Source organism: Rosa rugosa, chromosome 2, assembly GCF_958449725.1.
Source record: "Rosa rugosa chromosome 2, drRosRugo1.1, whole genome shotgun sequence".
Lineage (NCBI taxonomy): Eukaryota > Viridiplantae > Streptophyta > Magnoliopsida > Rosales > Rosaceae > Rosa > Rosa rugosa.
Window position 1 is genome coordinate 5637275 of NC_084821.1, and position 15626 is coordinate 5652900.

At 38.8% G+C, this 15626-nt stretch overlaps 2 protein-coding genes across 6 annotated transcripts; both read left to right on the plus strand.

Annotated features, from left to right (window-relative positions):
• Positions 1-6013: 6013 nt before the first annotated feature.
• On the plus strand, positions 6014-11118 carry LOC133732535 (pentatricopeptide repeat-containing protein At5g55840). Of its 5 annotated transcripts, none has more exons than XM_062160108.1 (6): positions 6014-6222; positions 6535-9945; positions 10044-10130; positions 10240-10328; positions 10417-10544; positions 10645-11118. In XM_062160108.1, exons 1-2 carry the CDS (start codon positions 6072-6074, stop codon positions 9780-9782), a joined length of 3399 nt encoding a protein of 1132 aa, XP_062016092.1. In that variant the 5' UTR covers positions 6014-6071; the 3' UTR covers positions 9783-9945; positions 10044-10130; positions 10240-10328; positions 10417-10544; positions 10645-11118. The 5 variants fall into 5 exon arrangements, with proteins under 5 accessions (XP_062016092.1, XP_062016090.1, XP_062016091.1 ...); XM_062160106.1 differs by having other exon boundaries at positions 10049-10130; XM_062160107.1 differs by having other exon boundaries at positions 10049-10130; positions 10659-11118.
• A 970-nt stretch (positions 11119-12088) lies between these two features.
• On the plus strand, positions 12089-15256 carry LOC133733140 (protein NOI4). The gene is made up of 3 exons (XM_062160752.1): positions 12089-12247; positions 14024-14209; positions 14873-15256. The coding sequence occupies exons 1-3, from the start codon at positions 12242-12244 to the stop codon at positions 14915-14917; spliced, it is 237 nt and encodes a 78-aa protein (XP_062016736.1). The 5' UTR covers positions 12089-12241; the 3' UTR covers positions 14918-15256.
• The last annotated feature ends 370 nt before the right edge of the window (positions 15257-15626 follow it).

The window sequence follows — 15626 nt, forward strand, 5'->3', positions numbered from 1 at the left end:
CAAATCAGAAATTTCACTCAAATTAACCACTAAAATGACTATCATAACCTCATCTGACGTGGATAAACATATTTCCATAATTTCTATCTTATTTTTCCTCCAAAAACAATTTACTCTTTCCCCCAATACAATTCATGTGAAACTTTCCATCATATTTACCTCCAATTATTGTCTAACGATAGATAATAACAATATCCAACATTCCAGCATCATGTTTTCTTGAATAATTTTTATTGTTCTTCAAAAATTAGCCCAGAATTCTAATTAATTTTTAGAAAGTAAATTTAAGAAGAAAAAAAAGTTATTATACAACAAAATACTCTGAAAAGATGAAGCTTTTTTTTTTACTTTGTCAAAGGGAACCCAAAGGCTTTCTAGGCCCAAGATAAACCCCCTTCGGCGCATGTGAAATGCTCCAACTGTGCATTGCAGCACAGTGTCTGACCACTTTGACAGCTTCGGGGTTCAAACCTAGGTTGGGGAGCACACCCAACTAGGCAAGAACCACTAGGCCACTTGCATATTAACTGACAATAAAATAATAAGATTACAAAAATTATGGTAACTCAACCAAGTGATTATCTTAACACAAATAGACATATCAAATTATATAAAAACAGTATTATAATTACCTAAAAAAAGGTATTATAATAAAGATTAATAAATACTTTGTTGTAAATCATTTTTTTTTTGTTCCTTAATTTTACTTTGTAAAAATTAATTGCAATAATTTTTAAAGAACAATAAAAATTATTCAAGAAAACATGATGTTGGAATGATTACCGTTATTATTTATTGAGAAACAATAATTGGGGGTAAAATATCAAGGAAAGTTTCACAGGAATAGTGTTGGGGTTATGACAGTCATTTTAGTGATCAATTTGAGTAAAATATTTGATTTACCCCTGCACTTAACAGAGTGATAACGGAATACAGACGGAAGTACCTTATTGATGTGGTTTTAGAAGTTCAGGTCTCTATTTGATCACTTTGAAAGTCCAGGTACCAATCTGTCCGGTCCGGAAAAGTTCAGACCCCACCTATGATAAAAACCCTTAAATGTTTAGATATTTTGGTTGGGAAAATCTCACAAATTGTACCTGACGTATCGGCCACTAATAACTTTCGTACCTTAAGTTAAAAAAATATTAGATTGGTACCTGGACTTTTAACCCCGACCCAATATTAATACCTGGGAACAGTAAAGCCGTTAACAGGGTTAACTTTTCAAGGGTAGAGTCGCCCATTCTCTACCTATCTTCAACTCTATTCCTCTTTCCCAATTTTCAGACTCTCTCGGCAGGGACGACGACGTTGTAAACGTTGTGGGGAAGGAGTCTGTGAAGCAGATAAGAGGGTACTCAAAATTGGAGCTCGGGTCGGTTGGACCGGACAGCTCGTGGAGGCTCGGGGCGGAGATAAGGACAAGGGAGTCGGATAAGGAGAGTCTGAAGGAGTTGGTGAAGGCTGGGATTGATGTGGTGGTGTTGGATATCTCACAGATCCAGCTCATGGCATTGGTTGTTTGATGGTTCATTTTCGACTGCCATCAATGAACTTGCACGAAGACCTCCATTGTCGGCATCTTATCCGACCTACAGATTTTGGGAGCTAGTCATCTTCGTTCGAAGGAGCTAGCCGACCCTCTCTGATTTCATATACATGTCAGAGCAACCCCATAACAACCACCTCCCTCCAATGGGCTTTGTTAATTATTCAAAATCTCAACTGGGTTTTGTTGATTATATGAAATTTGACGTTTATTGTTAATTATGCTATTTTGTCTTCAGTGTTCAACTTAGACTCATTCAATTGTCAAACATAAACTGAGTTTTGTTATTTGTGTGAAATCTCAATTGGGTTTTGTTAATTATGTTAATTATGCAATTCTCGATTGAGTTTCTGTGATTGCATATGTGTTTGATCCATTTTATGATGAGTCTTGGAGCTAGAGGGAAGGAAGGCAACTCGCAGATGAGCTAGAGAGGATTTCATCCTCTCTCCCAGAAAGAAAAAGTTACAAATAATCAAATTCTGCTTCAATCCATTTTGCTATGCATCTACTCATCACACAACTACCCTTCAAAGAAAATTCACTTCTAGATGCAAATTAAATCCATATCATGATAACTACTGATACTCAATTGCGTTGCTTGTCTCGAAAAGTCAAAAGCATAATGGGGAGCTTTACCGAAGACAAATTTGGGTTTTTTGATGCCTATGAGGATATTGCATCAATGTCTAATGCAAGCTGTGAGAACATTGAGGTGTTGGATTCGACTTCTTCGACTATGAGTTTCTGGTGTTGCAGACAGTTTGAAAATTGGGGAAGAGGAATAGGTTTCCCTTGAAAGGACATGTTTACCCTTGAAAAGTTAACTCCGTTAACAGCTTTACTGTTCCCAGGTACTAATATTGGGTCGGGATTAAAAGTCCAGGTACCAATATGATATTTTTTGAACTTGAGGTACGAAAGTTATTAGTGGCCGATAGGTCAGGTACTGTTTGTGAGATTTTCCCATTTTGGTTTGTAGTAATATTTACAAACTTCTATATTTGGGAAAATTTCAAGAACAGTACATGAAGTATCGACCATTCTAACCTTTCATGAATCAACTTTTGAAACTATCAAAACGGTACATGAATTTCAAATCTCGACCTAATTTTGGTGTATGCTGTTACATGCTCCGTTAATTAATGTGTTTTCTATCAAATTTTTTAGGGTAAATCCGTCTTTTCAAGGATGATGGAAAAAAAAGAAAAAAAAAAAACCCAACCAAACTAAGCACCCATCTCTCTCTCTCTCCCTCATACTGACCGCAGCCGACCACGGTAGCTGAATTCCCATTCCCTCCGATGACCACACCCATCATCGAAAACCCATAAAACCCAGCTTCGCCTCACTCTCCAAACCATGTTCCTCCCTATCCAAACCCTCCAAATTCCTCTTCATCTCTATGGCCTCCCTCGTCTTCCTCTCCCTCTCCTCCACCACTCGCCACCGCCATCATTCCACCATCGCCGCCGTTACTCAGATCCAACTCGCCTGCAAAGCCACCCACTTCCCCGACAAGTGTCAATCCTCCCTCACCCAGCTCTCTAACCTTCCCCAGAACTGAACCCCAATCGAGACCATCAGACTGGCCATCCGGGTCTCCTCCGACGACCATCGGATCTACGTCGCCCCCTCCGTCGTCATACATCCACAACAACCCCTCATATGTTAGCCCCTTGTCACTGTCGATGAATTCGCCGTAGGTCCAAAACACCTCATCCAAAATGGCATTGATCTGCTCATCGCTGAACTTGGCCTATGGCCACCACAAGCGCGACAATTTCCTCCTTGTTAAGCCCTCCATCATGGTTGACATCAAATTGGTATAAAATCCTCTTGACCTTTTCTGATTTGCTCCCTTTCATCGCCATTATACCCCGTAATTAATTTTCTTCAATTCTCGGTAGGGTTGGAAAGGGAAGAAGAGGAAATTGGTACAGGCTGTGAGGTGATTGGAATAATTTTCTTCAATTCTCAGTAGGGTTTGAAAGGGAAGAAGAGGAAATTGGTACAAGCTGTGAGGTGATTGGAATAAATGGAAAAGGAGTGAGGAACCAAAAAAAAAGAAAAAAGGGGATCCTAATTCATATGGAGGGTTTAAATTTGTTGAATACGAAAATTACATGGGAGTTTGGTTTGGTGGGTGTGGATTTGGAAGTGGAGGAGATGTGGTGGTTGCGGCATGGAGGAAGAGTTGAGTCTGGGGGGGGGGGGGGGGAGGGAGAGAGAGAGAGGAAGGAAACTGTAAAAATACTATATTACCCTTTAACAAATAAATAATTACATAAAGTTAACGGCATCCGTAACGGCATGTACTCAAATTGGGTAGAAATTTGAACTTGATGTACCATTTTGATTTTAACAAAACTTGATTCACGAAAGGTTTGAATGACCGATACTTCATGTACTCTTCTTGAAATTTTCCCTTCTATATTCCATAGAGAAAATTTTAAAAACAGTACACCAACTAAAGCTCACTATGCATTTGTGTACACGAAGTTATAAATTATGAACTTTGGTACACAAAATTTGAAGCCCGACCTACTATCCGTACACGACGTCAATAACACCGTTAACTCTTATGTCATTATTCATTTGTCAAAGGGTAATTTAGTACTCTCTCACTCTGACTCTTCTTTTTGGTCAAAAAAAACAAAATCACCTCTCTCTCTCTCTGACCCTCTCACTCTCTTTCCAGTTTCCCCATACCCAAAACATGTCTAATCGAAGAGAACAAGAAAAAAACAACAACAACCCAGAAGGAGCCTTGACTTTAGATATGCACAAACAACTACTTTATTCTGAAACATAATTCTAAAAAACACCTTCAGAATTGAGATACAGAGCCAGACACATGGACAAACTATTATAGAGCTATTACTATCAAGCTTTTCTTCTTCAAGCACCAGACTCCATTAAAGCTTCAAGACCTTGCTCACTTGCAATTGCAAGGTTGCAGGTGCAGTTGACACACTTGTAGCCACCAGAGCCTCTCTCAGTAGCCACACCAGCCTCATGCCGTCCATAGTTCAGTTTCTGTGTTCCCACGACACCCATGACAAGAGTCTCAAAGGCCGAGCTCTGCTCTGTGATGTCTGGATAGTTGCCGCAGCCTCCGCAACCACAGCCGAGAAAAAAAAAAAACCATAAGTCGACGCCTCTGTAAGAAGAAGAAGATGGAGATGTATCGACCCTGAACCAAACCCAGAACCCGAATCGACTGATAAACCAAAACATGTTTGATGGAAGAGAAGAAGGTGAAAAAATAACAACCCAGAACCTGACTCTGGAGATTTCGGATATCAACATCAACATCCTGAAACGGCTGTCGGCGAAGTCTCTAGTTCGATTCAGGTGCGAGTGCAAGCCATGGGGCTCTCTGCTCACAGATCCCAACTTCATCAAATCTCATCTGGAGCGAAATCGATCATTATTCCAATCTAATCTCAAAACCAACACTCGGCTCAGATGAGGACACACCTCCTTATTTCGTTGAGCATATTTTTCAGGCTACTGAGGTGAATGATGGGCTGTATTGGCTGGTTGAGGATCATCAAATCGCTAGGTATGTGATTATCTGAGGAGAAGTTCAAGGTGATTGCTCCGCCCCCGGATGAGTGTTCCAGGGGCATAGCCTGGGTTAGGCCTTTGAAGGTGAACACCGGGATTGGGAGTAGATGTTTCGGCGGAGAAGCTTGAGAATTGAAGGGTGTGGATTGATGGTAATGGTTGGAATTGCAAAGGTGATCGGGATTGGGAGGGGGGAAGAGAGATGGGTGCCCATAGAGAGAGAGAGAGAGAGAGAGAGAAAGCTGGGTGCTCAGAGTAAAAATCTGAAGAGACCAAATTACCCCTCAAATTAGGCCAGGTGGCATTGAAACTAACGGCGTCATTGACGTAGTGTACAGATAGTAGGTCAGGCTTCAAATTTCGTGTACCAAAGTTCATAATTTGTAACTTAGTGTACACAAATGCATAGTGGGCCTTAGTTGGTGTACTGTTCCTAAAATTTTCCATAACTTAGAAATATGTGAAAAGAATTAGGGCATGTCATTTGCACTATTAGAAGTGCAGTTGTACATGGATTCTTAGAAGCAGACATTTCATACGTCTTACTCAAAGAGATTATGAATTGGTTCTTATAAGCAAACATTTGTATTTACATTCTTAGAAGCACACATTTAGTCAGATAAAAGACTTTTGGAGATGAATTTTTGTCAGTTAGGAGGCTCTTAAAAAGTTTGTTTATGTATCTTTCTTATAAGAAATTTTTGCTGCCGAAATTTCTTTAAAATAAAAAGCTTTTTGCCTTTTAAAAAGTTTGTAACGCTACTGAAATTTTTGTCAGTTAGGAGACTCTTTTTATTATTACATTTTCTATTTGAGCGGTAAAAAAAAAAAAAAAAAAAAAAAAAAAAAAAAAAAAAAAAAAAAAAAAAAAAAAAAAAAAAAAAAAATAGGTGGTCTCTCTGTTTTGCCTTGCAGACTGTCATGACAAACAAGCATACCACACTCAATGTTGCCTTCCAAGACTAAACAACTCTCCCAAATTTCCCACACAATTTCAAATCTCAGAGCTTTTCATGGTGGTTCCTCTCCAAATGTCAAAAGCAATCTCAAAGAAAATGGCTTCAGAAACAGAGCTCATAGAACCACCCAAACCTCAGGTATATCACTCTCTCTCTACTTCTCTCTCTGTTTTGATGCTAAAGTGTCAATTTTGGGAAGTGGGTGTTTGATTTTGAGACCAAAGTTTTAATCTTTAGGAAGAGGTGTCTATTTTGATGCTAAAGTTTCAAATTTAGGAAGTGGGTGTTTGTTTTTATGCTAAAGTTTCAATTTTGGGAAGAGGGTGTTTGATTTTGAGGCCAATGTTTTAATCTTTGGGAAGAGGGTGTTTGTTTTGATGCTGAAGTTTCAAATTTTGGAAGAGGGTGTTTGATTTTGAGGCCAAAGTTTTAATCTTTGGGATTGAACAGGTTCAGATATGGAGCAAAGCATATACTCAATTCTCACTATAGACCGATGGGAGTCACTGAACCACATGGAGTATAAGTTGGCTTCTCTTAGACCAGTGCATGGAAGATTGGCTCTGAAATTCTTCAACTGGGTCATTGAACAGCCTGGTTTGGAACTCAATCATCTCACTCATATACTCTCTGTTACAACTCATATACTTGCTAGAGCTAGAATGTATGACTCTGCCAGGTTAATTTTGGGGCATTTAGCACAATTGGGTGCTGACTCGAAATCTGTTTTTGGTGCTTTGATGGATACTTACCCTCTTTGCAATTCAAACCCTTCAGTATTTGACCTTTTGATTAGAGTTTACTTGAGGGAAGGGATGGTTGGTAGTGCTGTAGAGACTTTTTATTTCATGGGTTTAAGGGGGTTTAGGCCGTCGGGTTATACTTGTAATATGATCCTAGCTTCATTGGCAAAGGACCAGAGGGCTGCATCGGTATGGTCTTTTTTCAAAGAAATGCTGGCTAAGAATGTTTGCCCTGATGTTAGTACTTTTAATATATTGATTAGTGTTCTATGTGTGGAAGGGAAGCTTAATAAAGCTAGTTATCTTTTGAAGAAGATGGAAAAGAGTGGCTATGTGCCTAATGCAGTTACTTATAATACTTTGCTCAATTGGTACTGCAAGAAGAGGAGGTATAAAGCAGCTAATGATCTTATTGATCATATGGGTTCTAAGGGTATTGAAGCAGATGTGTGTACATATAACATGCTTATTGAGGATTTGTGTAGAAACAGTAGTAGTGCAAAAGGTTATTTGCTGTTGAAGAAGATGAGAAGGAAGAAGTTATCTCCTAATCAGGTTACCTACAATATCCTTATTAACGGGTTTGTCAAGGAGGGGAAAATTGGTGTTGCCACCAAGGTTTTTGATGAGATGTCAACGTTTAATCTTTCACCAAATTGGGTTACTTATAATGCTCTGATTGACGGGCTCTGTCGAAAGGGTAAGCTTGAAGAAGCTTTCAGACTCTTGGACATGATGGAAGCAGTGGGACTAAAACCTAATGAAGTCAGCTATGGTGCTGTTTTAAATGGGCTGTGCAAGCATGGTAAGTTTAATTTAGCAAGAAGTACTTTTCAGAAAATGCGATTGTATGGGATTGTTAGTGGTTGCATTACGTATACATCAATCATGGATGGGTTATGCAAAAATGGGTTGCTTGATGAAGCCGTGCATGTGCATAGTATGATGGTCCAGGATGGTGTGAATCCTGATATCATAGCATTTTCAGTGCTCATAACTGGATTCTGCAGAGCTGGGAGGATGAAACATGTAAGAGAAATAATGTGTAAAGTGTATAGAGCTGGCCTTACACCGAATAAATTTATATATTCTACCTTAATCAACTACTCTTGCAAGATGGGCAACATAATCGAAGCATTAAAGATCTATGCAGTTATGAATCGTAACGGTCACACTGCCGATCATTTCACATGTAACATTTTGATTACTGCGCTTTGTGAAGCTGGGAACCTTGGTGCTGCAGAAGATTTCATGCGTCATATGAGCAGCATGGGTCTGGTTGCCAATTCCAGTTCTTTTGATTGTATGATAAGTGGGTATGGAAACATGGGTGATGCGTTAGGAGCGTTTTCTATGTTTGATGAATTGATTAGATTAGGTCATCACCCTAGTCCATTTACTTATGGAAGTATAATGAAAGGGCTATGCAGGGGTGGTCATTTGGAGGAGGCAAGGAAATTTTTGAAGAAACTCCACAGCATTCCATCTGCTGTTGATACTGTTGTGTACAATACAATACTTTCTGAGACATGTAAGTCAGGGAATTTGCAAGAGGCTGTTGTCCTTCTTGATGAGATGGTTGAGAATAATGTGCTGCCCGATACTCATACGTACAGTAGCCTTCTTGCTGGGTTATGCAGGAAGGGAAAAGTGGTTGCTGCCATCCTATTGTTTGGGAGAGTTATGGAAAAAGGAATTTTGTCACCAAATCCCATAATGTACACCTGTCTAGTTGATGGCCTTTTCAAGATTGGGCAACCTAAGGCTGCTTCATATCTATTTGAAGAGATGGAGAACAAAGGTCTGTACTCGGATACTATTGCTCTTAATGTAATGATGGATGGATACTCAAGGATGGGAAAAATGATGAAGGCAAATGATCTCTTTTCAACTATGGGGGGCCGAAGATTGTCCCCCAATTTGGCTTCTTGTAACATTCTGTTGCATGGATACTCAAAGAAACAAGACTTATTGGCATGCTCACTGGTGTACAAAAACATGATCAGGGTCAAATTATTGCCTGACAAATTGACATGTCACTCTCTTATTCTTGGATTATGTGAGTCAGGTAAGGTGGATATTGGCCACAAAATGTTGCATAAGATGATTATGGAAGGTGCTGTACCTGATCTTTTAACATTCAATTTGCTTATTAGCAAGTATTCTGAGATTGGGAAGATAGGGATGGCATTTGAGCTAGTGAGTGTCATGAATCTGTTAGGAGTTTCCGCTAATACAGACACTCATGGAGCAATCTTAAATGGACTGTTCAGAATTTCAGCTTTCCGCGCATCCCGTAGTCTTCTGTATGAAATGTTGGCCAAAGGATTTACTCCCAAGTATACACATTATTTCACTATAATTAATGGTATGTGTAGAGTGGGAGATATACAAGGAGCATTTGAGCTAAAAGATCAGATGGAAGCTCTTGGTGTCACTTCCTGTGACATTGCTGAGAGTGCTATGGTTAGAGGGCTTGCGAAATGTGGGAAGGTTGAAGAAGCGATGCTGGTTCTTGATCGCATGCTTCGAATGCAACTTGTTCCAACTACTGCTACTTTTACTACTTTGATGCATAAGTTCTGCAAAGAAGCCAACCTTGCAGAGGCTCTAAGATTGAGGGGTGTAATGGAACACTGTGGTGTGCCACTCGATGTTGCTGCTTTTAATGTTCTCATTTCAGGCCTTTGTGCTAATGGTGATGTTGTGGCTGCATTTGAGCTGTACAAGGAGATGAAACGAAGTGGTCTCTTGCCCAACACAACAACGTACACTCTTCTCCTTGCTGCTGTTTCCTCTGGTAATAATCATATTGAAGGTGAAGAGATTTTGGGAGATTTATTGGGAAAGGGGTTGATATCTGGAAATTTGGATGGAAGCACCTTAACACTGCATGACCAATTGAATGTTGCAATGGGAACATTAAACTCTTGGAGGTGCAATAAATGGAAATAATACTAAACTTCGGTTGTGAAGCAACATCATTGATCGGGAGATGAGACTACGATGGGCCCTCCCAAGTAAAGAAATAAGCTTTTTTACTTGAGGTCTGATGAGAGATCGGATTGCCATGGGCTCTCATTTCTTATGCAATTCATGATACAACATGACCATAATGGTATGGATTACAGTTCAGTTTCAGTATCTTCAATTCTTTGTTCATTTTTAGCATTTTTTAACGACACATATATCTCAGAGTCACCTGTTTTCTGTTAGTTCAGATGAAATGCAGTCTACTAGATGCCTGGGTATCATGTTTCATGATGCGATATGCTTGCCTAAGTGAATCATGCCACGTGCTATGTAAGTTTGCCCGATTTCTTATATGCAGTGTATGCCATCTGATTCCATATATGTCATTACAAGGCTGTAAGAGGGTTCAATTGATGATTCAAGTCCCTGTTCTCTTTAGGTAGCAAAATCTTCTTTCAACTTTCAAGCAACGAGTACCTGGAGTGTTGCTGAAGACCCCCTCATGTGATGCATAGGAGTTTCTCAGAGGTATGAGGCTAATATTTAATTTAGGCAGCTCATTCTTTTATCTTGATGTCTGGTTTTACTTCATTGTTTCACTGCAACTATTTAACAGACATCCTCTCCCTCTTGGTCTCTGCACGATGGATGATCCATTACGAGCTCATTCTTGCACACACTTCTTGAGCACCATGGTTGGAAGGCTGGGATCCGTAATCAGTGCCACGCCTTAAAAACCAATCTGTAAGTTTTGCTCTTCCTAGAAACACATTTACAATGCTTTCCATCATCCCCCAAACTTTCCTGTTTTTTATCTATCTAAATTCCCGATTTCTGATTCCAGTAAAGGAATTATAGATCATCCTAGGCGGATCATGACTCATGACTCATCACTATTCAAAGTTTTATAGAGACATCACATGCCAATAAAGGTGGAGGAAACAGCTCTTTGATAGAGATAGAAGTTGGCCACTGATGAGGGAACCAAATGAATTGGGTGTCTCAAGAAATATCTATAGTTCACACTTTGATGATGGCGGCAAACGATATTGCAACGGAATATGCTGATGATATAAGGAAACCAAATGAATTGGGTGTCTAAATCAATATCTACAATTTGCACCTGGTGTTGGAGACACAGGGACTACACTGCAATGACATATGTTGATGATGGAGGCACAGGGGTCTACGTTGCAAATTTGCCAAGGAATGCGATGCCATCGCCATGGCAGACAGAATCTAGCTATTTTGGGATGCTATTGCTCTTGTTGACTTTGTAATAACAAATGTGCATTCCCATTTTCTCAATATTTGCTTTGCTTTTCTGATCAACAACCAGATTCCTCTAGGCTAAGCTAGGTTCAAATTACAAATATGTTCAAAGCTTGAAACTTGCAAGAAGCAGAGTGGTGTGCTTGACTTTTAGCCGCGTGCATTATGAATCCTCAATCCAGAGGGGCACTCTTTTCTGGTGTGTGATCATCCGTGTGAATACGTAACACCTGAATTTGTAATGCACGATTATGATTGCTCCGAAAACATCCAAACAAAGAAACAAAGTCCAACACAAAAATAAAAAATAATTGATTTTGAAAGAGGAACTCGGTAAAACCCGCATGCATAACCACTTGATGTGGTAAAGCTGGTCGAGCGGCTTAACATAGACCTCTATATCTAGTGTTCGAGCCCGACCCCCCACCAGTTTGAGGTTAGCAGATTTAAGGGGCCATCGGGTTCAAGCAACTGTGGCTGGAGATTAGTTTGACTTTGCCGAGATACTCTCATGGACCTCTGTTCAAATACTGATTGAGTGAGTGTGTTATTAATTCGTTAACATAATCGAAGTAGCTTGTTACCTCACCCCTAATAAAAAAATAAAAAAAATCCCACAGTCATATACATAGTTAACAACTCTCTGTCCTTTTGGTAAAATACTCGCACTAAAAACTATAATTACAGTATTTACACTATCATTTTCATCAAAAAACGACACTGAAAAAGCTCCATAAAATTAAAATTAATTATTATTATTTTTAATTAAACCCAACATTTTGCATTGCCAGCTAGTCCCAATGTCCTCTTTGCCTCCGTGCAACCCTACAGCTACTAGTCTACTACTTCCCTCACTCCGTCTGCCAGCTCACCACTCCGTTCCGTTACCATCCACAGGCCACGTCACTGCTGACGCTCGACTTAACAGTCTTTCCCTATTGTTTCCCGTTACCCCATTAACGCCGTCTATTTAAGGAAAAAAACCGTTAAAAACCATCAGAAAATATTCCCCAGATTTCACTTTTGCTTTGCAATAATAGGCCCATTTCTGGCCCAACTCTCTCTCTCTCTCTCTCTCTCTCTCTCTCTCTCTGGTTCTGATATTACTTTTCCGACTCATTTTTCTTTTTCCCGGAAAAAAAGTTCTCCTTTTTGTGATCATCGAATTCATGTCGGTACGTAATCCTTTTCGTCTTCTTCTCCCAAATCCAAACTATCAATTTTTTTCTTTCTTTCTCTGATGCTTAATCTGCTGGATTTGAGCATAATATATTAGATTTCCTTGTTAATCTGTATTAATTTAATTGCAATCGGCTCGGATCAATTTTTTTTAGTATTGTTTTTTGCGTTAATTTGGAGCAGAATTTTGTTGTTAACTGTAAAATCCATGGTGTTCGGTCAATTTTGGAGGAGCGGATTTGAATTCTTTAGTTTTTGTTCATTGGGAATAGTGAAGATTGGATTTTTTTTGTTTGTTTGTTTGTTTGTGATTGTTATGAAATTATTAAGTTTAATATTTTGAGTTTAGAATCTGTCTATTATTTTATCCAAATTGGAAATTATGGTTTTATCTTGTGATTGCTTTGTTATGATTTCTTTGTCCAAAACAAGGATTTTCGTGTAGATGAATCTTGTGTGTTCGGAGAAGTTTGGCAATGAGCAATCTTTTTTACTTTGATGAATTGTGTATGCTTATAGAATCTTATAATATGATTCTGGTGGGTTGAACTTGTGTTGAGCGCTTGGTGAAATGACTTGGAGTTATCTTTCGTAGATTGCTTTATGTTTTGATTTAACAGTCACTTGGTCTTTTTGAGCATTTTCCTGTTCTGCCAGTTTGATTAACTCTCGTGATCTTTCTGGTTGGACATTAGCTGCATTGCGTGCTGATTGCCTTCTGTCTCTGCTTAATGCTTCCTGAAAACAATCATCTTGTTATCTATAGTATATCGTTTTTTTTTTCCTTTCTTTTAAATGTTTAATTCACTTAAATGATTATATGACTGCAAGCTGGTTCTGTATGGTTGATTTATGAGAGTTACACCTCCCAACTTTCATTTATAGGACAGTTCTAAAGACACACCACTGAATTTTAAGTTCAGAAAGCTAGTGGTAGCTAGGTTCTTAACTCTTTGTTACCAAGACAAATATGTAAGCTCTTAGTTTCTGCTTGAGAGGCTTATCAAGTGTTTTGAGAATAGTGTAAAAGCTTAGACCAGATCAGATTGAGTTGCTGTTATTTATTTGAAAACCAAATAGAAAGTTGTTGGTTTTCTTTGATCGATCCTGTTGGGAGGGGTCATCAGGCCGTCTAGAAAACTAGGGGTGGTGACATTGGGTTTGCGGTGGTCTCTCCTCTCTAGTTGACGCAAATTTATTCTGCTGCCGGTGCCGGTTATTAATGCCAACCTTGAGGAAATCATGGGATTAGGGATCTAGCAGACTGTTGGTCAGTCCTTTTCTGCATTTTGTTGCTTGTGAATCGTTAGATGTATATGCTAATGTATCATTGTTTTTCATGGAAGATAATGAGTTGTATATGCTATGAGTTCTGGAAGCTACTTGGATTAGTGTAGTTAATTACTAGTGATGACTTACAATGTTATCCATGAGTCTAAATTTTGCTACAAAAGTACTTTTTGGGTTGTGAGTCCTCGAATTGTCAGTTCTGAGCTGGCATGGATTGCACATTGGTTTGATTCCTTTTCTCAGGTCACTTTGACTATGGTTCTAGCTTATCAGTTTGTTGATTATATTGAATATTACTATTGACCTTTACGTATGATAACGGCAACCAAACACTTGCAGAAGTGTTACTTACTGAATCCAAGTCCAAATAATGATGAAATGCATGAAGTCGTATCATTTGAAAAGATACCAGTTGTTAATTTACTTGGCTGCCCTATGCCATCACTGAATATTAATGGGGAATTTTTACTGATATCCAACAGGAAAAGGGTAGACCTCTCCCAAAATTTGGTGAATGGGATGTCAATGATCCTGCTTCAGCAGAAGGGTTTACTGTGATTTTTAACAAGGCTAGGGATGAAAAAAAGACAGGTGGCAAACCCGAGTCACCAACCAAGGATGCTCAGAATAATGTCAGGCCTGGAGTGGATCCTGGCAGGCCACCATCTGTAAGTTGCTTTCTCATATTGTTCTTTCATTTATGTGTGAATGATCTGATATATGCTTGTTATAGCCAATAGCAATACACTCTGCCTACTTCTTAAGCTACATGCTTTTGCTAAGAGTACAATCTACAACCACAGTAAACTTCATGCCCATGTAAAACTGCCTTATCAATGACACTCAGCCTATCTTTTAGCTTTAAATCAATTTTACTAACTTATTATATGGAACTGTAGTTAGGAATAGATAAAAGGACTTGTATAATAATTAGCGTCAGGATATTGAAGAAAGAAAAAGAGAAAGGAATAACGTTTGGCTGTATTATCAGCATTATATTGCTCCATGGAGCAGGACTGGAACATCAAAACTTCAATTCTATCTTCTTATAGACAGATTTAACCTAATACGCACAGTTACTTCAGTACCATTAGAAAATCTTAAGGCCCTGAAGATTGGTGCATATATCTTCCTTTAAACCTAATACGCACAGTTATGCTCTTCTTTTGGTGCATTATGTATAGCCTTTCTTAATCTGAGTGTCTTTATTGTGTCATTTTGTGTCCATATAGAAGAAATAATTGATCAGTGTGTAATTATGTTTTATTCCTCAATTCGATCTAATTGTCTTGATTTTCTTTCTCTTATGTTGATGATTCCCTGGCTCTCAGAAAAAATGGTTTTGCTGCATGGCCCAACCACCTACACAATCTTGACAAGGTTCCCTACATGTAAGTGCCTTCAACAGAAGAGCATGTTGTTCTGTAACTGGCTCCACCATATTTTTCCAAAGAAGATAGGAGCTGTATAGCAGTGATGGATTTATTGTGTGGCGTAAAACTTTGTGATGGGAGGAGTAAAAGAAGGCAAAATACTTATTGTATCTATATTGTCTGATGTGATTGTTATTAGATGCCGATCTGTTTCCGTCTTTGTCTTATCTATGCTACACACTTTAGAGCTTTGCTCGTGACATTCTTTTCTTCCCTCATTGTACTATCAAACTAGTCTTGTTTGTGAAATGATTTTCTATTTTCTTTTGAAATATCCTACAACTCTTTTCAGGCTGTAAGAATGTTCCCATCTCATTGATATCTCTACCAATAATAGAACAATGGAACAATAAATATTTTAGTAACTCTCATCCTACTTATTATCAATCAAATACAGTGGAATATGGGGTTTTGGGTCTGAAAAACTTGAGTTTTGGCATCTGGGTTTTGCTGGTTTCGGATTTAGAATTTGTATTTGGGTTGTAAATTTGGGATTTGGGGCATGGTCTCTGGGGTTCGCAGCAGTGTTGTAAGGGCCAAAATGTTCATGATGCGTCTTGGTCATGAAATCCGTACTTCTGTCTGTCTTCTTGATTCGATCACAATTGAACAGCTAATTGTTTTTCACATTTTCAACAGGTGATGGTATCCC

Excerpts from the sequence above, each read along its gene's own strand:
- LOC133733140 (XM_062160752.1), top strand. Across the intron at positions 14,210-14,872 it reads ATCCTGGCAGGCCACCATCT|AAAAAATGGTTTTGCTGCAT; the intron begins GTAAGTTGCTTT and ends CCTGGCTCTCAG.
- LOC133732535 (XM_062160108.1), top strand. The coding sequence starts at position 6,072 with ATGTTGCCTTCCAAGACTAAACAACTCTCCCAAATTTCCCACACAATT. Across the intron at positions 6,223-6,534 it reads TAGAACCACCCAAACCTCAG|GTTCAGATATGGAGCAAAGC; the intron begins GTATATCACTCT and ends GGGATTGAACAG.